The following is a 21,786-nucleotide window of genomic DNA, read 5'->3' on the forward strand; positions in this document are numbered from 1 at the left end:
TGTTTAGTGTGAAAGTTCATAAATTAACTTTGAAATTTCAAAAAACAGACATGCATCCTGTAACAAGACAAAATGGAAAAAAATACACTCTGCCTTCTCTGGAAAAAGGTCCAAAGAAGCTTATGTAACCCTGAGGTGGCCAATTTAACGACCCCAAAAGTATTCTCAGACATGGCCCTATGCCCATAAGCTTATAATTCCCTGTTCATATATTAATTGAGAATGACTGCTTTCCTTTGCTTTCCCCTTCCTGGCACAGGCTTCTGGCTGACTCCATTTCTGATTCTTTTCTTTCTATTTCTTGTCTTGGAAACGGTTGTTGCCTGCATACTCTTAGGAACAATGTCAGTTTATATCCAGAAAGGATCCAAACATGTGATAATGGGCAAAGCTGCTCAGAAGCCATTACACATATAATATACTGATTCCAAAAGGGTAGCCACCTTTACCCTCTGTAAGGCATATTTCTTGTATTTCACCCTGTCCTGTTCCCCAAGTGCCAGTTCTGAGTTAAAATTATGGTAGAAGCATAAGTATGTGTGTTTTATTGATTCGATACAATACATACACACACAGAAACAGCATATGCATGTATGTGTGTACATATACACACAAGCTGTTATATGTATGATATATATTATGTAGAGGGCCAGATTTTCTGCTCCAGCTGAGATGTACTCAGCATAGTCCCAGTAATGAGTGGGGGAGTCACAGATAGCTTTATACAACCTTCACACTGCCCTGATCCTGAGACTGGAGATGCTACCTCAGCCACATGCCAAGTGGATTTCCCTACAAAGAAATCTGCAGGTAGCCAACTTTCCAGCTGCCACAAAAATAGCTTAAGGAACGCAGAGAGGTATTAAAGGTAACTCTCACTAATAGTCAGCATTTTAAACTGAAATCCTCAGTGATAAACCATTAATCACAACAAAGAGTTATTTGAAATCCTTAACGATAAACAATATAGTCTGTCATTTGGGTAAGTCAGCTGTCAGACACCTGGGTATGTGATTTACATTAGATACCAGGGTTTTTAGTAGATAGAAAAAAGGTAATTAAAAGGCAACCCTCACAAGTTTAGAGCATATTATGCAAAGAACATGATAGTGAGAAAGTTTGACTAAATTATCTTATCTTTTGTAAACCATAAAAAATAAAATACTGATGATATAGCTCTGACATGTGGTTTTACTCATTAAACAACGAACAAGTATGTTTTAAGCCAAATTTTCCTTTAACATTTTACCAGTGGTTAATCACCTACACCTGAACGTCTTCCTCTGTTGCATGATTTTGGCCAATTTGGTATGTTCCTGTCAGTCCTGCATCTGACATCACTGGAGAAGCTGTAGGAGTCTGCAAGGTAAGTAGAGACAGAGAAGGAGAAAAACTGGGAGTCATGGCTGGTGAAGTGTATCTAAGATTATGGATAAGGGGAGAACGAGGGTATTTTTTAAATGCCTGCCCAGGTATTATAGTTGGCATATGTGGTGGCACTGTCCTTATGCCAGGTTGAGCTACTGATGTTATCAAGGGAGGAGGGAAAATAAAAGATTTCTTCTCCTTAGGAAAGCTATGAATTTGTAAGCTTTCATCTTTCAGTTTCGCAATATCATTAAACACGGAGGCAAGAGGCTGAAATCTGGGTTCCCACGTAAGCAAGTAATCCCAGCTGTAACTTCCTCTAAGATCCTCATCAGAGGCTACAAGGGTTGCAAGTGATCCATACCGGGAATCCTGGCCATCAGAGATAAATATGTATTCTCTTGTGATGTCTGTTATTATGTGTCTCTCTTTTTTCCCAATTTTTTGAAGAGTTTGGGACAGCATTTTGTTATGGGCACAGTTTGGGTCATAGCCTTCTCCTCCTCCATCTTTGAAGATGTGGAGACTCTCCGCATTTTGAGTGTCAGCTAACACATCAGTTTCTCCAGACTGACAGGATAACTGGTCAGAGTCTCTTGGAATTCCTGAGTCTGGCACGCATGAGCCTCGCCCACTTAAAGCTGAACCCAACCCCTTTCTGCATGGATGCTCATTGATCCTTTTGATTTCCTCATCTTCTGCAGTGTCCCCTTCTGCTGAGCCATGACCACTAGAATCTGAGTGCCTGCTGGGGTTACCAATATCTTCCTTTTCTCTGATGCCTACCAAACTCAACCACTCTGCTATGGAGCCCATGGGAAGTGTACTACTCTCAGTGCTCTGGAGTTTCTGGCAGTCCTTAGGAATATTATCTTCATTGGTCAAGCTCAAATCAGCTGATGAAAATGATGTTTCTCTTTTCATACAGGAATTTATGATGTCTTTTCGTTTGTATCTCAGAATAAGTGCAATAAGGCTGATGGCAAGCAGCAGGAACACTACAAAAGAGACAGTAAGACTAATAGACAAGATGTTTGCAGATGCTATAGAATAATTCTCAGGAGAGTTGGAAATATTTACCAGAACAGTGCATGTAGTGGATTTAGAGTCCAGTTTGGGGCTGTGAGCTCTTACTAACAATTCAAGAGTGTCATCTTTCCTTTTGGTACTGCTCTTCTTTCTGTGAAGAGTTCTAGTCAAGCAGATATTTCCATTACTCTGATTTACAGAAAAGAACTGAGAAGGTTTTAGCAGGGAGTAGTGAATAACTCCATCCAATCCAGCATCATTATCAGATGCTGCCACTTTGCCAACCAGTTGACCTGCTTCATTTTTCTCAGGGAGATCAAAAAAATATTGATCTTCAGTAAAAACAGGATCAAATTCATCTGTCCCTTCAACATCTACCTGAACTGTTAATGTGGCTATTGAGTCACCTTTGTCTTTTGCCTGGGCTATAAAACAGTACTTATTCTGACTTTCATAATCAAGTATTTGCTTTGTTTGCATTTCTCCTGTCAAAGGATCTATGAAAAACATGTCATGATCTTGAGGAAATCCATGATCAGACAAACATGATGACTGGATTGAGTAAGTAAGGTGTCCATAGGGACCTGTATCAAAATCTAGTGCATAAACTGTGCACACAAAAGAAAAGGCAGGAAGATTTTCATGGATAACACAGTTCAGGCTGGGAAACAAAAACAGTGGAGCATAATCATTGTCATCCAGGATACTGACAAAAACAACAGAAAAAGCCACATTTCTTACATTGACCCCTCCATCAGAGGCTTGAATAGTCAAAGTGAATTTAATCGTTTCCTCATAATCCAGAGTTCTGATCAAATCCACAGAGCCAGTTTTCCCGTCTAATTGAAAATGCCCCTTGTCATTTCCAGAGATTATAGTGTAAGTGATCTCTGCATTGGCTCCTGCATCACAGTCATTTGCTGAAACCATAGTGATATGACTACCTATTGGGATATTTTCTCTGACATGAATGCGATACTCCAGATTGCTAAATACTGGTGGGTTATCATTGACATCTAGTACAGTTATCAATACAGTAGCACTGGAATTAAGGGGAGGTGTTCCACGGTCAGACGCAAGAATGATCACATGGTGAGAGGAAGCAGTTTCCCTATCCAGAGGACTACTCAAAACAAGGTTGCCAACCAGCTTGTAAGGTGGTGTTGATTCAATGACACTTGTTTCCACATGGAATAGATTATTAGTGTTGCTGCTGATAATAGAGTATTCAATGTATGTATTTTTGTGTATCCAATCATAGTCAATGGCTGAAAATGTGAGGATAGTCCTTCCGACTGAGGCATCTTCACTCACACTCACATTGTATAGTGCTGTTGTGAACTGAGGTGCATAGTTATTTACATCCTGTATCTGTATCTCCACAGAAGTAACAGCAGTCAAAGCAGGGTCTCCATTGTCTTTGGCTTCTATAAGAAGCTGAATAACTGAACTCTTGCCCAGGTGTGGCACTGGTTTGGCAGTGAATACTGACCCTGAAAAAACAAAACCAAAAATCAATCAAAAAATATAAGTTAGGTAAGCTAGGTATATGGATTTAGGAGCTTAACTAGAGATAGCCAGGTTTGAAAATCAATCTGATATAAAGTTAGGATGTGTGTGGGTATGTGAAGCTTTTATACAGATAAAGATATAGATTATATATAAAGATAAAAGAATATTGTTAAGGTTGCAAAGTCAAGCACTGCTGTGTAACTGGGCATACAAATGTACCCTAATTGTGAGCTCAATCGTGAGAGGTCAGTGAAAGTTTAAAAAAAAAAAGTTACAATGCACTTTTAACAATAAATGCTGATTGGTAAAAGTACAAAAGGGAGACAGACAGGCTGAATTAATCCAAACAAAAGGCCTACTGATATAATCAAGGACTGTAGTGAAATTATGTAAAAGAATTCTAATAGATTGGTGAGATATGACTTCCATTTACAAAAGCCATTGACTCTTCCCCAACAAATCGTGTTTGTTTATGTTTCTTATAATTTTTTCTTTACTATAGTTTCAATCAACATGCCTGGTTCCGAGGTTAGGTTTACCGGCCTGTAATTTCCCGGATCATTTCTGGGTCTTTTTATCAAAATTGGCATCACATTAGCTATTCTCCAGTCATCTGGTACATCTAGTTTAAGTGATAGGTTACATACCACAGTTAATTGTTCTGCAATTTCATATCTGAGTTCCTTCAGAACTCTTGGGTGAACATCATTGGGACCTGGTGACTTAATACTGTTTAATTTATCAATTTGTTCCAAAACCACCTCTATCAACACCTCAATCTGGGACAGCTCCTCAGGTTTGTCACCTAAAAAGAATGGCACAGGTGTGAGGATCACACCTGGGTGGGGAAATTGTATGCAGGGCAGGGGCAGAGGTTTGGGGTGCGGGAGGGAATGCGGGTGTGGGAGGGGATGCAGTGTTCAGGAAGGGGCTCAGGGCAAAGGATTGGGGCATAGGGGGGTGTAGGGTGTATGAAGGGGCTCAGGGCAGGAGATTGGGGTGCAGGAGGGTGCAGGGTGAGGCAGGGGGCTCAGAGCAGGGAGTTGGGGTGCACAGGGGTGCAGGGTGCAACACGGAGCTCAGGACAGGGGTTTGGGATGCAGGAGGGGTGCAAGGTGCAGGCAGGTGGCTTAGGACTCGGAGTTGGGGGGTATAGGAGAGGTTTGGGCTTTGACCCGGTATTGCTTACCTCAAGTGGCTCCAGGGTGGCAGCAGCACGCACCAGGGCCAGGGCAGGCTCCCTGCACGCCTACTCTGTCCCCGACCCCGTGCCGCTCCTGGAAGCACTGTGGCCCTGGGGGAGGAAGGGTGGAGGGCTCTGCATGCACTGTCCTTGCCGCGCCTCCAGGTACCTCCCCCAAAGCTCTCATTGGCCGCGGTTCCCCATCCCCGGCCAATGGGAGCTGTGGGGGACGATGCCTGGAGGCAAGGGCAACACATTGAGCCCTCTGCCCCCCTGGCTGGGGGCTGCAGATGGGTGGTGCTGATGGCACCGGGGGCCAGATCCAAAGCCCTGAGGGGCCAGATCCAGCCCGTGGGTCGTAGTTTGTCCACCCCAGTGCTAAGCAACCTCTTAACTCTGTTGTTTAGCCATCGTGGCAGTTTCTTTGGTCCTTCTTACTACTTCTTTTATTTACATACCTATACATTTAATTTGAGCCTCTATTACAGTGTGTAGTGAGGCAGAGGGACCTCCCTTTGACCCTGAGATGCAGGGACCACTATATTCTCCCTGGTGGGTGGAGCCAAGCCAGCCCCATCCACCACACCAGAAGCAGAGGGTTGGGAGAGGAAGTATAAGAAGTAGGCCCTTTAGCTCAGTTGGGCTGGAGTCAGCAAAGGAGGCAGATGTCTCTAGCCCACTGCAGGACTCCGGACCAGACCCTGAGCTGTGCAGTGCCCTGCAGGTGGAGTGGAGAGGAGCTGCTGGGAATGCCGTCTGTCACCTATCCCAAGGAGACTGAGGACCTGCCGACTACGGCACCACACCAATGGACTGTAGTAGGAGGTAACCCAGGCGAACCAGACATTAGTTAGATTGTGCTGTTGCCACATGAGTCAGCATGTTTTGGCAGGAACCCTGCTACCCTAGTGGCGGGATCCCCTGCCACTGTTAGGGCCCTGGACTGGGATCTGGTGGATTAGGGTGGGCCTGGATCCCCCTACTTCCCTGTCGCCAACCCCAGCACTCAAGTGGTGACCTACTTCCCGTAGGCTGGAAGGCCTATGACTTGTTTGCGGCTTGCCCCACCCAAAGGCTGCAAGCCCCTCGACTGTGTGTGCTGTATGCCCTAGCCAGGAGGCTAGGTTACAGACTGCTTAACTGCAAGTAGTAGATCCATAAAGCCCATCAGACCTAGGAAGACCTTTATTCTTTGAGTAGGACATTGCTGAATTTTCAATAGATACTGGTTTAGTTTGAGAAATGTGCCCTTTAGTAGAAAGGCTCTCCCACCACAGAGTCCAGTACACAACCTGTAAAAGGAGGGCAGAGAACTGACTCTGGGAGATTTAGAGCCTCAGTCTGAGAAGAGGTTAATTGTAAAGACAATATACCTTAATAGGCCCTCACACACAGCAGCCTTCAGTAGCCAGTCACCCAAACAGAGGTAAACAAAACTACCCTGATTTCTTAGATGAGCTGCTTCCACAGAGAGGTGCTTTATAAAAACTCTGGGCACTGTGGAGAAGCTAAATGGAAGCTTCTCCACAGACACTGGAAATAGTGTCCTGCTGCCAAGAAAAGAAGGTACTTGCAATGAGTGTGATGAATCAATATATGAAAATGTGTCCTTTGGATCAAGAGTCATAAACCAATCCAGGACAGATAGCAAAGGGGATTATGAAGGCCAAAGTCAGCATACAGAAATGAGACTTTCGAACATATTTGTTCAAGTCCCTTACATCTAGTTTTGGACAAAACCTGCCGTTATTCTTCTGCACCATAAAGTAACAGGAATAAAAGCCCTGATCCCTCGGGTACTTGGACACTGTCCTATCAGAAGCAATTTTTCTACTTTTGCAAGCAGAATAGCCTTGTGAATGGGGTCCCTGTAGTGGAAAGGGTAAGGGAATTGGGGGTGGGAAATTGTTTGAATTATATGGCATAGTCCCTTTATATAGACCCACAGATCTGATATAAAGTATCAGAGGGGTAGCTGTGTTAGTCTGGATCTGTAAAAGCAGGAGAGAGTCCTGTGGCACCTTATAGACTAACAGACGTACTGGAGCATGAGCTTTTCGTATTCACCCACGAAAGCTCACGCTCCAATACGTCTGTTAGTCTATAATGTGCCACACGACTCTTTGCTGCTTTTACAGATCTGATGTAATCTACCTCCATGCACTGATAAGGTGGGCTAGTCATCTCCAAAAAAAGGGGTAGATTGGATTTGAATAACTAGCTCCTGACTCTTGATAGTCTTGTCAAAACTGAATCTTGCTGTTTCGCAACAAAGATACTGACAAGAAAGGAGGTTGTTTAGATTTGGACATGGATTAGAAAGGCCTCTTTCGTTGCTGACTCTGGAAAACTGAAGGATTCTGGTATTGTGGGCATCTTTTACTCGATGAGATGTCTGACAATGAAGACTGGGGACAGGACTCCCTCTGGTACTAGAAAGGAATAGAAGACCTCCTCCTAGCAGAGGGAATCAAACCCAGGAAGAGTGCTGTCAATCTCATGTCCTTTAGTTTTTCCAGTAATTTGTCTATTCACTCAAAAGACCTCCCTTTCTAAAGGGAGATCCTCCAGCTTAAGTCTAGTGTCTAGCGATAGAGAGGAGGAATGAAGCAAAGCCTACTTCTTGATGGTCACAGCACACACCAATGCTTTGCCAGCAGAGGCCAGAGTGTCACAGGAGCCCTGGGGAAGTAAAACTCTTAATACCCAGTTTCTACTGCATCTTCAATGCAGCCATACTCTGGAACTGGGAAGAGAATTCTGACTAACTAACTACTAACATAAGCTAACACTAAATATCTTTAGAAGAAAGAGGCCTCTGACCCTGAGGAAACAGGAGACTTTAACACATCCCTCCAGGCAGGCAGTTGGAAGGAACTAAGGCAGTGTGGGTGCTCTAGCCTTATATAGCTTTACCCTTGGTGAGACTGAGGAGAGGGGCAGGGGCACATGAGAGCACTCTAGCTGATACTGCTAGAAGAAGGTTCTATGGCAATGCACTCCAGTACCGAGTGGGAATATGCAGAGCCACTTGAAGGGCAGCAAGTAAAGTAAGTGATTTGAATGCACTCAAATTGAATAAGTGGCCCCATGCTATTTTTGCAGTATACAGTCAGCTCTAACGACTATCTCCAAAATCCATTTACAACAAATAGTGGCAACAATTTTTCTGTATAAACAAATACACTCAACAGACATTAGCAGATTTAGATTCTAGTTTCTGAAGAGAATGATATTCTTCAGAGAGGCCTTTCTCATGTTAAAAATCTTAGTTATAAATTCCATTTATAATTACTACATAACACAAGTCATGCATAGTATTAGCTGTTCCAGTCTTCAGAAACATTAGACTTGAGCACAAACACTGCACACAAGCCTCACTGTAAATATAAGTAGTACAATGGCACTTAGAAGATTCTGATTAAGCATGAACACCAAATCAGCTGAAACTTAATGCAAGAGTTATGGTAGCTTTCATTTTAACTCATGGTAGAGGAATAGAGTCTACAGGATGCTGTGATTAGTAGCTTTATACCTAGCCTGAGGATAAGCAAAGGACTTCGGTCTTTAGTGCTATTAGTTCATTAGCTTTCAGCAGCACTACTTCCATCACTTTCTGGCTGAGGTTCACAGTACGTATGTGGATAAATCGAGTGTTATACTCTCAGGTGCTATCAGTTTCTCAGCTCTCATAAGCAGTCAGTCAGTCACCTTATTTCCCCTCTGCCATGGCAGAGGTACACTAAAGAAGCGTGCACTGTGACTCCTTCAGCTGCCCTTTACTTGTGGATAAACAGAGGGCTGCAGGCACCAAAGGCATCCAGAACTCTGTGATCACCAAAAACAACATTTAGATTTGTAATATGAATTTTCAGTCTATACTATATGCCCTTACTTCATAATAAATTGTGTAATAAACTCACCATTTTTGTGATCAATTGAAAATCCCTCATAAAACGACAAAATTTTGTAGGAAATAATTCCATTATGCTCTGAATCTCTGTCTACAGCAGAGACGGTCAGGACAGAAGTACCTACAGGAGTGAGCTCAGGCACGGTCACCTGAAGTGTAACCAAAATGAAATGTTTGATAAGAGTAACATAAAAGGTCTTGGACATAGCAAGTTACATTTTCATTGATTTGATTACAGAAAATACAGTTCCGAGCTTTGTGAAAGGTGTCACCTGCCGATTTCCTTAAGCTTAAAAAACTTAACAGGGCTGAGATACTAAAACAATGCTGGCAACGAGTCCAAGATTCAGAGTGAACTATATATTTTTCATAAAACTATCCATTTGAGATTTCATTCTGACCATTATTTCTTCCAAAGTAGTTCAGTGAGTTAGAGAGTATAAAATGTCTCTCACTGCAACAAAACACTAATGGAAACAAGGCTTCTCACAATATTGCAATTTAGTTCCCCCCCGAGCTTCCATGGATATCTTGTTTTTAGTAGATGGAATAGAGTTCTGAGGCCTATTTTGAATTATTCAGTTGACTATATATTGTCCTGGTTCCTTAAAAGATTGTTATATGGTCTAAAATCCAAGTGTCACAGCACTTAATAATCAATAGATCATTGTTATAATTTAGTTTTTGCGAACAGCTTACTTTCTTCACAGAATCTTGGAAAATAAGTAAGCATTTTCCCCTTTCATGTATTTCCATTATTTGAAGCCCAGATGCACTATTTTTATGATCAAAACCTTTTCAATCAAACTTCTAATGTTTATATGATAAAGCAGCTCTCTCTCTCATAACTTCAGATGTTAAACATCTAGTTAAAATTACATTAATACATGGATTAAATGCAGGTAAATCCATATACAGAATAAACATGAAAACCTGAGAATACAAGGGGTAAAAATTTCAGTGCAATTAACAGGTAATGAGAAATACTTTGAGTGCAAGGGAGCCATGTAATCTTACTGTCCAAGCAACACATCAAAAATGACAATCTTTGGGCCAGAAACTCAGTTGGTTTATAATAATGTAGTTGATTGAACAATGCTTATTACCTTCAGTTAAAAATCTTGCATAGTGCTTAGTGCTTGCCTAAACCATTTTGCAAACAAAGAAGTAAAAGGGGCATAGGGAGGGTTTAAGTGACTGGGACACAGAGATTTTTCTCTCTAGATCCCTGTTCAAATCCAGCACAAGACAATATTAACCAACAGTTATTACTAGTTGCTGGCTGCTTGGTGGCCTATATGAACAGAGTGTGGTGGTCTCAATAAAATTTATTATGGATATTTACACCATAAAATTTTTTGCACTAACTGGCACTCTTCTGGGCAGTCTCAACAATGAGTCTAGAGAATGAATAAGCTTGGAAACATAACTAGCCCCTCTAGGTCAGACTGAGGTGTACTGAAAGTGCTGCCCCCTGCTGCTGATGTAGTGGTTTGATGGATAAACAGAGATCCTCCCTCTCCTATGTGGTCATATACATCTTTCAAGAGCATGTATACATATGGTTTCTCTATTTGCCACCTTCTTACCTGATATGAATACTGAGTAAAAACTGGCGGGTTGTCATTGATATCCAAAACATGAATGGTGAGCTCTGCTTCTGTTTGATGCACAGAATCTGACACACTAATCCACAACCGATACTGAGCAATTTCTTCAAAATCTAATGGTTTCACCAGTGTGATCACTCCAGTGTGTTGATTAATAGCAAATTTCATTCCCGGGTTACCATCTTGTGTAAAGCTGTAGCGAAGAGCTGGACTTAAATCCATATCATTTGCAGAAACCTGAGTCACTATGAAACCAGGTGGGGCATCTGAAACAGTGATGTTCAAAATAAATCTAGTTAGTTGAAGTATACATGGTAGAGCTTGCATATTTTGTAAATTTTAGATTTTACATGCATAATATTTTTACAGTAGTTTTGGCATATCTTGGCTGTATATCTTAGAATAAGAGCAAGATCTGGACATGCTATATAAAGCAAATATCAGAAGATACAGTAACCCTGCTTCATCCCTCAGAAACCTGACCTTTAACTTGTATTTTATTTTAGACCTTCAGCCCTATTGTATCCTACAAAGACTACTCCTTCAGGGCAACAGGAAAGTCTATAATCTTCTACATAGAATTTCCCATGAATTGCTGACTTACTGACTTATTGAGAGGAAAGCCTGAGGTCAGGTCTACATTCAAAATTTAAGTTGATCCAGCTATGTCACTCAGGGATGTGAAAAATCCACATCTCTGAGTGACATAGTTAAGATGACCTAACCCTGGGAGTAGACAGTACTAGATGGATGGAAGAATTCTTCTGTTGAACTAGTTACCACCTCTCGAGGAGGTGCATTAACTACACTGATAGGAGAACCCCTCCTTTTGCTATAGTGAGTGTCTGCACTTCAGCGCTATAGTGACTCAGCTGCACCACTGTAGCATTTCAAGTGTAGATAAGCCCTGATGCAACTTTTGTCAGAATATTTCGGTAAGGCATAAGTATCCTTTTGTCTTTGTGGAATCAGGGCATGCAACTCCCAGGCTCTTCTGGATGAAGTAATGGTCAGTGGACATGAGATCTTCAGCAAGAGTTGGTACAAGACACAAGAACCTGAGGGCTCAAGAGGCTCTTCCATGAGATTGGGAAATGAGGACTAGAAAGTTTAAGGCTAACATTTTCAAATTTGGTGCTAAACTCAGACATCTAAATAGAAGTGGTCTGACTTTCACCCACATGAAAAAATATAACCATGATACACTCTGTCAACAGGAGCTATGGATGCACAGCATTTTTGAAAATCAGGCTACTTATTTATTTAGTGCTTAAATCTGGATTTAAGTGCACAACATGATACATACAAGTTAGAAAAGTCTGGCCTAAGTGGTCCAAGGTCACACAATAAGTCAAATGCTGAGCTGGCATTAGAATCAAGAGGTTCAGGTTCCAAATCTCCATGCTCGTCTACTAGGCCATGCTGCTGAATTTTTCTAAAGAAAGGTCTGATATTATGGAAAGAAAATGTTTCCTTCAAAATAATAAAACTCCAAAGATTTTTTTCACAGTGTTGGCTTTAACAGTATTTTTTTTTCTATTAAAAAAAAAAGATAAATTTAAGACATCTGTGGAATTTGAGCCTGGAGTCCACAGAGAGTATACCACAGCTGTATTTTTTTTTTTTTAACACTGCCTGTATTTTGGCTCCAAACTGTCCTAAATATAATGTCCAAAGATTAAGAATCATGCCTTTGAAAACAAAAACAGATCATATTTGCTTCAATATTTCTGTTAATATTGCCATGATTTTTTGAGATTTCTTCCACTATAACATTTTGTTACAAAACCAAATAAAAGGCAATATCTTGGTCTGACATTCCCTTGAGTCAATAACACTTTTCTGCACTGTCACACTTACTTTCAGAGATCTCCACTTTGCCTAGTGGTTGGATAGTTGGGGTATTGTCATTAACGTCGACTACCTGTACTGTTACTATGCTTGTAGCAGAAAGGCTAGGGGTTCCTCTATCGGCAGCTTGCACAACTAACCTAGTATTGAAAGAAAATCACAGCTGTCACACGCAGCCAGAAATCATAGAATTATTCAACAGTGATTTCAAACGTACAAAATAAAAATGAAAAATGATGAGATTAGCTAATATGTCTTACCTTTCTTTTTGCCATTGCCTAAATCACATTTTAATTTCCAATATACAAATGAGTGACTGGAATTTTATTTTTTGACAAGTTGAAAGAACAAAGTCCAAGGGCTCCTAGGTGACAAAGACATACTGAACCCAATGAAACAATGCAACAACTGCTGTAGGACTGACTAGACAGTCACACTAAAAACTCAGGGTGAAATTCTGGCCCCATTTAAGACAATGAAAAAATTCCTATTGACTTCAACGAGGCCAAGAGTTCACTATCAGCATATAAAACAAGCATCTACCTTCCGGTCTTCATTAAACACTGGACAGGGAACTGTTGTGGATTATTCTAACATTACTTTCATTTTCATAGACAATGTAACGAAGAAAGCAGTAATCTACCCAAAGAAAAAATCATAAAAAGAAATTTGCTCTTCATATTGTTTCTTAGAATTAACTTCTATACACTCAAGAGCAAATTGCTTATTATAAGCAAAGATGGATTAAAAAAGTATCCCCAGAAAGGTAATTTATGGTTGAATCTAATTCAGCTCCATGGATTATTCTATAACTACTTGAAAAAAACAAACAAACAAACAAAAAGATCTGGTCAGAAAGTCAGTCAGGCTACACAATGGTATATACACTGCAGGGCTTAGCAATGTCAAATGTTTTATATAGTATAAATATTTAAATGACAAGCAGCACTTTCTCTGTCTGCCTTGTTGAGTCTGAAGAGTTAAACTCTTCCTTCATCTTACAAGCACTTTCTGATGAAAGTGACAAATAAATAGTGAATTTCCTAATATTCACATGACAATACTGAACATCAAAGCTGTAATTCAAGCTGTGGATTCTACTGCCATCATGAACCACACATGCTGCACTCTGAATTTTCTTGCTGTTTATGACACCAACAGAACACAAAACTTGAATTACAGACTTGTATTCAGTTGGTAACCATCTATATAATTCCAGACAGAAGGCCTATCTAGTCTAGAATGAATATAACGTACACATGGAAATTTTTTACTAAAAATAATAATTTTCTAAGGTTTCAGTGGAAAAAAATCTCATAAAATCACCTGAGCTCAGACATTAAAATTAAGGTTCTGTCAACACTTTTATTACAACCCTCTATTTTAAGGGCTTAGAAATTTGGGGGGATGAAAATGTCTGAGTTAGCTGAAACAAGCAACTGTTTTCAAATTTTGAGGAAAAAAATCTAATAGGGCCATTTTGAAATTAGACAATAAAATTATTTTTTAGAACAGTTTCTGTTGCTTTTCTGATTCCTTTTACTAAAAATAAGAAACCACAGATTATTAAGGATGAAATGAGATATAAACAAACATCAAACAGAATTTACATTAAAAGAATGTTATGGAACTGATTTAAATACTAAATAAAAGCAAATTCACATTTAAGGACACAAGTATGTATTATGTTAACAACGTGAATGCTACGTTCATTGAGAATTTCCTTTAGAAGATTTATTTCAAATACTCTTTTAAAGTATTATTTCAGCAAACAAAATACATTCTACTATTGTAGATACATTAAAAAAATGACGGATGCTGTTGGCTCAGGAGAAAATGAAAAATTAATTAAATGAAATATTCTGGGCATTATGTTCACATAAAATAATTCCTATAGGAAACTATTGCCATAACTATACTGATATTTTTAAGAAGTCATATTCTGGTGACATATTTGATGTAGTTTTCTAAATTCTGATAGGATAATTAAAAATCTGAGGCCCAGTAGGTAAAGAGAATTTGTATATGCATTAGCTGGTGCTACAGCCATATAACAAAAAAAATCACAATTCCAATGGTACAATATACAGTAACTTAATTTCTTAGAGAACTGTAGTATATAAAACTGATTTGCTACGCTAAACAATTGACATATCTTTACTTGCATGCTTTGTTTATCTTGGAATTCTAATAATGACATGATTTGTAATGTAAGAGTCAACTTCACTTGATTTTGAATCTGGGAGTTGCAGGAGAAACACAACAAAACTAAGTATAAAAAAGCTTATAGCTGAAAATTCTAGTACTTTTCACATGGATAGAACCTGGGTAACAATAGTCAAAGCAGAATTAAGAACAAATTCAACTTTAACTGTAGCATTGAACACATTGCTATTTCTGGGATTAGCAGTGTTCTCTTTATGTTTATACTGATGTAACTGGGTTTATGCAGGGAAACTGGCTGCACAATTCTTGCTAATTAAGTGGAAATCAAGGAGATGTTCTACTTCTGTAGGAGATCACTCCTATTGTCCATGTGAAAGCAAACTTCCTATTAAAGGAAGTGGGAATTTGTCTGACAAGACTTCACAATGGACTTTAATATACTTTCGTGCATGGGTTGAACTGGGAAAAAAGTTCATGGTAATCTCCAACTTGATGTACTGAAATAAGACACTGTTCTCGGTAGTTGGTGTAGTTGTTCAAAGCAGAATCATGTCATGTATGATTTCTGAGCGTGGCTCACCCTGACTAGGTTCCAAATATACTCATGACCTCTGCATGGCTCCTTGGGCTTGGCTTCCCCTCAGTGTAGCACAAATGCCTAGGTGGGCTCCTTGGGCTTGGCTGCTTCTTGACTGGGGAGAAAAAGTAAATGGTGGTATTCTTTCCTGCATCTACCCATTCATGACACCAAAATGAGCAGTCTTTCAGAGCAGACTATGTAGACTTTCTTAATATGATCCTATCTTTTTTTTCTTACACACTTTGATGAGCACCTGGGTTCATTCTGGTGAACCCTGTGGTTCACATTTTCAAGGTTTTCTTTCCAACCATATCAGCTAGAAACTTACTCTATTATTTTCAGAATGAAAGCTGGGATTCCAGAGAAGAAGTAGGCAGCCAGGGGGACTGCTGGAATGTGGTATCATCACATCCCATTGAAATTCTACAATATTATATCACTCACCATTGAAAATGTATCTGCCATTCTGTAAAATAAACTACCAACAGTGGCTCTTAAAAACCTCTTCCTCTTTTGTGTAAAAATTGGCTTCTTTTTTTAAAAAAAATATCCACAGTGATGAATAACAGAGGGAGTAATTCTGAATTAGCTATCTTGACATTCAATTCCTGCCCCTGCACACATGGCCATATGTCACCATGAACAGGGTATCTTGAAAGATCTACTGTGCTTTTGTGTCAGTGTGTGCTGTAGCTGATTTAACAAGGTTACGTTTTCACTCCAAAAAGAGAAGAATACCAGAGACTCCATGACAACATTCACCATTGCTACTGCTTTTGAGTTTACATGGTGGGTGTTCCAATATTACAGTGGTGGACAGCAGTATAAAACCCTAAGACAGACAGCATGAGCAATATCAACTTGTGGCAAACACAATTAGCAACAATATAGATTTTATGCAGACACTATATACAACCTGTAGGATGAAATGTCTTCGTGATTCAGGATTGCATTAGTTGCTAAAATCCCCTGTTTTGAATCAATCAGGAATGTTTCGTTTTCATTACCAGATACAATTGAATACTCAATTTCTCCATTTAGCCCACTGTCAAGGTCAGTTGCAAAAATCTGTTTGGGAGAAAATCCATGCTTAATCTCAGATGAAAAACTGCAATTTCAAAAAGCAAAGTGTTACATCACGTATATGTATTTCTGCCAGTTAGCTGCATTTTGGCCACACAGATTAAAAGGGACTGTAGTGAGGTGGTGGGATACCCCACAGCCCCACTGAGGGACAAACTTCCCCTAATACCAGCATGGGCAGAGTCACTGGGTCCTGCGCCTGTCCCTCAGAGGTCATGGCGCAGACTCGGAAGTATAAAAGCTCACCAGCAGAGCTCAGTTGGGAACCAGCCGCCAGAGAGGCCAGACGTCTGTGAGCGAGCTCCCTCTGGGAGGACAGCAGAAGGCTGCGGCTGGCCTGAGGTCACATCGGGCCAGTGAGCCTACCGCTCGTTCATTACCCCGAGGAGGACTGGCCGAGCCTACCCCTCGCTCGTTACCCCAAGGAGGACTGGCCGAGCCTACCCAGTTCCAGCTACCCCGAGGAGGAGCCAAGCCTGTCTCTTGCCTGCTACCCCGAGGAGGCGCCGAGCCTGCCTCTTGCCAGCTACCCCGAAGAGGCGCCGAGCCTGCCTCTTGCCAGCTACCCCGAGGAACAGCTGAGCCTACTATCCGCTACTTACCCAGAGGAATCGATGGTGTTTGAGACTGCTGGCGATGCTATGACGACTCAGGTGCCCTACGAGGGGGAGTGTGGAAGTAGCCCGGGGGCAGCCAACCCCAGTCTGGCTGCAACACTGCCAGAGTCTATGTCAGTGTGTTGCGGCCAGGATCCCCACTGACAGCAGCGAGTTTCTGCCGCTTCTAGGGCCCCGGGCTGGGACGCAGTGGAGTGAGAGGGCCTGCGTCCCCCCTGCCACCCACTCCTTGGGTGGTAGACTCCCCCTTTTCCCTGGCCTGGAGAGGCTAGGGCCTCCTGATATTAGAAATATTGACTCAGTCCCTGCGTAAAGGCCAGAGTCCTTGACTATTTGCCTGCTGCCCTGCCCTGACCTAGGCCTGGGCTATTAGTGAACTGCTGACTCAGCCCCTGCCTAAGGGCCCAAGTCTTTGACTATTTGTTTACTGCTCCACCCTGACCTAGGGCCTGGGCTATTATTGAACTGCTGACTCAGCTCCTGCCTAAGGGCATGAGTCCCTGACTGTTTGGGTGCAGCCTCGCCCTGATTTAGGGCCTGGGCTGCTCTAGAACTCTTGGCTCAGCCCCAGCTTAGAGGGTGTGTTATTTCCCACAACCGCAGAGCCCACGGACAGCAAGCTAGAGCGAGGGGGTGGGATACTCCACAGCCCCGCTGAGGGACGGATCGCGGCGGTGGTGGGATACTCCACAGCCCCGCTGAGGGACGGACCGTGGCAAAGCTGCACTACAGGGACAATCAAATAATTTAGGCCCCAAATTTTGTGGGTTAGCCTAGGAGAAGTTACCAAGATCACTCTGGATGGAAATATTTTTACAAAATAAAAACAACTCAATGTTCTTGGAGTAAAACATTCTGCTGCAGAAGTGGAATTTCAAACAATAAAGCAAGAGGTGGTTGAGTTGATCTGTTCTTGTGCATTTGATTATTTCTACGCTGCTGTGTGGTTACTATTAGGAGATTGTCAGTCTCTGTTATGTGTGTGTACAGTCACTAGCACAATGGGGTCCTGAGCCCTGGTCAGGGGACCCTAAGTGCTATTACAAATAAATGAAATAATAATTATTAATGCTTAAGGCACCTTTCTGTAGGCTATTATTATTTAAATCTAAAGAAATAAAGAATAGTGGAAAAGGAGCAGAAATAGAATATAAAACTAGCTGAATAATCAATGTTCAGCAGCAGGAAAATATACCAGAGGAGGATTCTCAAGATAAAGAACATTTCCCCAATCTTCTTGAAGAGTCCTCACTGGTTCTTTCTCCTACTGTTGAGCATGAGACATACTGTACAGGATCCAGATTATTCCAGACACATTGATTGCTTTGTCATTTTTTTTCCATTAGCAGACATATGTTTCTTTAAACAAATCTAGGCTCATCCATCTCCCTAGTGGCTTCACATCAGGGGCAGTTGTTGCATTCCATTTATTTACTCTCACAGGAGGAACATCTTCAGTTCCTAACATGACCTTCATTCTGACCTAACTTTCAAGGTGAGAAATTGGAAGGGGTGCCGTGAGAAAACTGTTCTCCTTTCTACTCCAAATAATTTCCCTCTTTTGCTCCAACATAGATATAGTGCATGAACAGCTGGAATACTTTTGGAGAATGGACATGTTGAGAGGAAGGAGCATTTTCACACATACAATGAGATGAGTTACTCTTTCAGCAGCAGATTTAAAATCAGATGCTTATATCTGACAAGAGGATTTTACTCCTGAATGGAGCTGAATGGATTCATTTTAAAGTGACAAACCCTAGAGACATTGCTGGGAACAAGAATCTGTCTACACTGAAACTATGAACTAGCCTTGAATAATCATTCTCTGACTACCTTTCATGAGCAAGAATTGCTCTTTGTTAGAAGCAGAGGAAAACAACAAGAAAGTTGAATTTAGTTTCTATTTCTACAATCAGTCAGAAGCTAAAGGATATTGGCCTAATTTGATAAAAACTGAACTGAACCTTGAGCTCTAATGCAGCCAAAATAGTTATAAATTTTAGCTTTCCAGGCAAGACTGCAGCAACATTAAAGAAGGCAAATGCATTTTGAACAGAGCGGAAGCCCAGTGAATACACTGCTAGACTATGGCCTTAGTTTGGCTATTCTTAATTTTAACTGAAGAAACAGGTTTGTAAATATGTATTCCCCATTACCTGCATGACATATGTATTGTAGATTCGGCCTTCCCACACCAATGTTTTGTAAGAGCTTTGCTCAAATTTAGGTGCATTATCGTTCACGTCTTGTATCCAAACTGTCACTCCACAGTATGCTGAATTCAAGCCATTTTCAGCCAAAACAGCAAGATGCACTTTACTCTTGACTTCATGGTCAAGAAACTTTGGCTTATTCACTGTGAGTTCACCTGTTTTAGTTTCCAAAAAGAATTTAAAGGAAGTCAGGTTATGTACATATTTAGGACAAATAAACTGGTAAAAGTGAGGACACTTACTGTACAATAGACAAAACAATAGCTGTAGCTGTTCAATATATCCAATAAAGGAATACAAAGGAAAATATATGTATAACTAAAGGAAGAAACTACAAATGTAGATCTGAGAGAGATTTCTCACAGATGTGGGCTGCTTCATTTAACAGTTCATGCTGCTTACGGTACATGCTGCTTATGGTACAAATCCAGGATGTTCAAACTTTGTCCAATCAATGGCCACATGAGAAATTTCCTAGAAGGCATAGACTTCATTTGCACCAGATTGGGTCAGTCTGAATCATACAGCAACCCAAACTGTGCTATCCAAGGAAGCCCGTCTGAGTGCCGCTAGGTGAGCTATTATTCCACCACTAGTCAACAATGACAGCTGCTAAAATCAAGAGGAAGCACTGCATGTTGGGATATATATATATACACACTAGTCTCTACAGACAGAACCTCCAGGTTAAACCTGAAGACAGGTATAATCTGCCTTTGGAGACTCTGTGGTTACAGCTTCTGCACTGTAATTAATACTAAATTATCAAAATTCTAGATTAAATCTAAACATTTAAAAATTTCTTCAATTATTTGCATATTAATTTCAGTAAAATTTCAGAATCAGAATTTTGTAAAGAATTTTCATAATGCCAAATTCTTACCAAGAGTATCAACACAAAATTTTGAGTAGTCAAAATACTGTGGCAGTAGAACTTCCAGTAGAAGTAGAAGAACCTCCTGATTTGCCAAACTGGAATTAAGAGTCTGTTAGTAATCTGGTTCTTAATTTTTAAACCAGGAAGCAAAGTCTGTGCAAGATTCAAGTAGTTTGAGTCTAAGGTGGGTCTGAGACATAAAGGCTTTAAAAGCTAGAGAGCTTGCTTTGGTTTCAGCAATAACAGAACAGTTAACACTGCATCATTTTTCTGTACATTGGAAAAACAATATGCAATAAAAAATTGCAATTGTGTAAAAATGTGCCAATTACCTCTTAACTGGAATTTTTAACAAAAGACTTGTGTTTGGGGATTGATAACTGGAACTTTGCACACAGACTGATTCTGTGGAACTAAAGCTTTGTTTTACTTTTGGTTCCTCAACTGTCACATGATGCAAAATGATTGATGTAGGGTGTAATAAACAGCCTTTGAAATAATGTCACATTGGCACAGGTTGAATTCCTACCATGGAAGTGCCATGCAGTACAACCACAATTAATCCAAGATAAATGTGATTATTTGCACCCAACAATGTGACAAAGGATATCAAGTATACAGAAGTATTTGCTGGTGGTGATATAATTTGCTGTAAGCTTTTGACATATGTCTGAAGTTTACACTGTCATCTCTGTGTAGCTTCACATCAGTGGATGTATTTCACTGCACTAGTTAGGACGGTATCTGCAAACACCTAAAGGATTGTTCAATGAACTTTTCACTAACGTTGTCCTCTTGGTATGTGCATTGTGACAGCCCCAAACCAGTGTGGTACAGGAGTCTGGTAGAGGGCAAATATACTGGTCACTGGATGAGTAGTTTTCTGTTCCCTGAGTGACCAGAGCAGGGGCTGCACTAGAGTAATCAGGAACCTGCTAGAACCAATTAAGGCAGACAGGCTGATTAGAACAACTGCAGCCAATCAAGGCACGCTAATCAGGGCACCTGGGTTTAAAAAGGAGCTCGCTCCAGTCAGGTGGTGGGGAGCCAGAAGAGAAGAAGTGTGTGTGAGGAGCTGGGAGCAAGAGGCGCAAGGAGCTGAGAGTGAGAGGGTGTGCTGCTGGAGGACTAAGGAGTACAAGCATTATCGGACACAGGAGGAGTTGACCCAGACTGTGGGGAAGATCACTGAGGTGAGCAAATCTGCCAATAAGCGCAGGACCCACCAAGGTAGAGGAGGAACTTTGTCACAGCATGTAACATCTGACAGTGTGAGATGGAGCTGTGTGTATATATTCGGAAAATATACTCTCTAGCTCAGAAGGTGCTTACAATGTCGGTCTTGATGAAGTCTTCTGTTATGTGAATTGCCTTTTTTTTTTTTTAATATAAACATAACACTCAAAAAAACCCCATATTGAAAACAGTGGAATTTTTACTGATTCTATTCATACAAATCCCCTGTGTATACCTAGAATGTTATTGCCAAGATTTTCAAACAAGAGTGATTAATGTTAGTCTTCTAAATAGTTAGGCTAAGTGAGTGGCTTGATTTTCAAAGGTGCTGAGCATCCATTTCATTCCTGGATGGTTACTCCAAAATAAAACCATTTCAGAAGGCAATCTAGGTGGAAAACTATTGGATTTTTTTTGGAGACTATAATCCTCTAATTTACCTGGGTTCTGCCACTGGGTCTATTTTTCTTATTATAAAAGCATATTTTAATAATGTCTTATAAAAAGTTCCCAAATGTTTGTTTAATATACATTAAATAAGACAG

At 40.8% G+C, this 21,786-nt stretch overlaps 1 protein-coding gene across 2 annotated transcripts in view; it reads right to left on the minus strand.

Annotated features, from left to right (window-relative positions):
* Positions 1-205: 205 nt before the first annotated feature.
* DCHS2 (dachsous cadherin-related 2) overlaps positions 206-21,786 on the minus strand; it is a 224,657-nt gene continuing 203,076 nt past the window's right edge. For both annotated transcript variants that reach the window (XM_032779109.1, XM_032779110.1), the window contains 6 exons: positions 19,072-19,283; positions 16,129-16,280; positions 12,476-12,606; positions 10,595-10,881; positions 9,016-9,154; positions 206-3,890 (listed from right to left, as the gene is read on the minus strand). In XM_032779109.1, the coding sequence (XP_032635000.1) occupies positions 1,264-3,890; positions 9,016-9,154; positions 10,595-10,881; positions 12,476-12,606; positions 16,129-16,280; positions 19,072-19,283 (3,548 nt within the window). In that variant the 3' untranslated portion in view covers positions 206-1,263. The remainder of the gene's footprint in view (positions 3,891-9,015; positions 9,155-10,594; positions 10,882-12,475; positions 12,607-16,128; positions 16,281-19,071; positions 19,284-21,786) is intronic.

Source organism: Chelonoidis abingdonii, chromosome 5, assembly GCF_003597395.2.
Source record: "Chelonoidis abingdonii isolate Lonesome George chromosome 5, CheloAbing_2.0, whole genome shotgun sequence".
Taxonomy (NCBI): domain Eukaryota; kingdom Metazoa; phylum Chordata; order Testudines; family Testudinidae; genus Chelonoidis; species Chelonoidis abingdonii.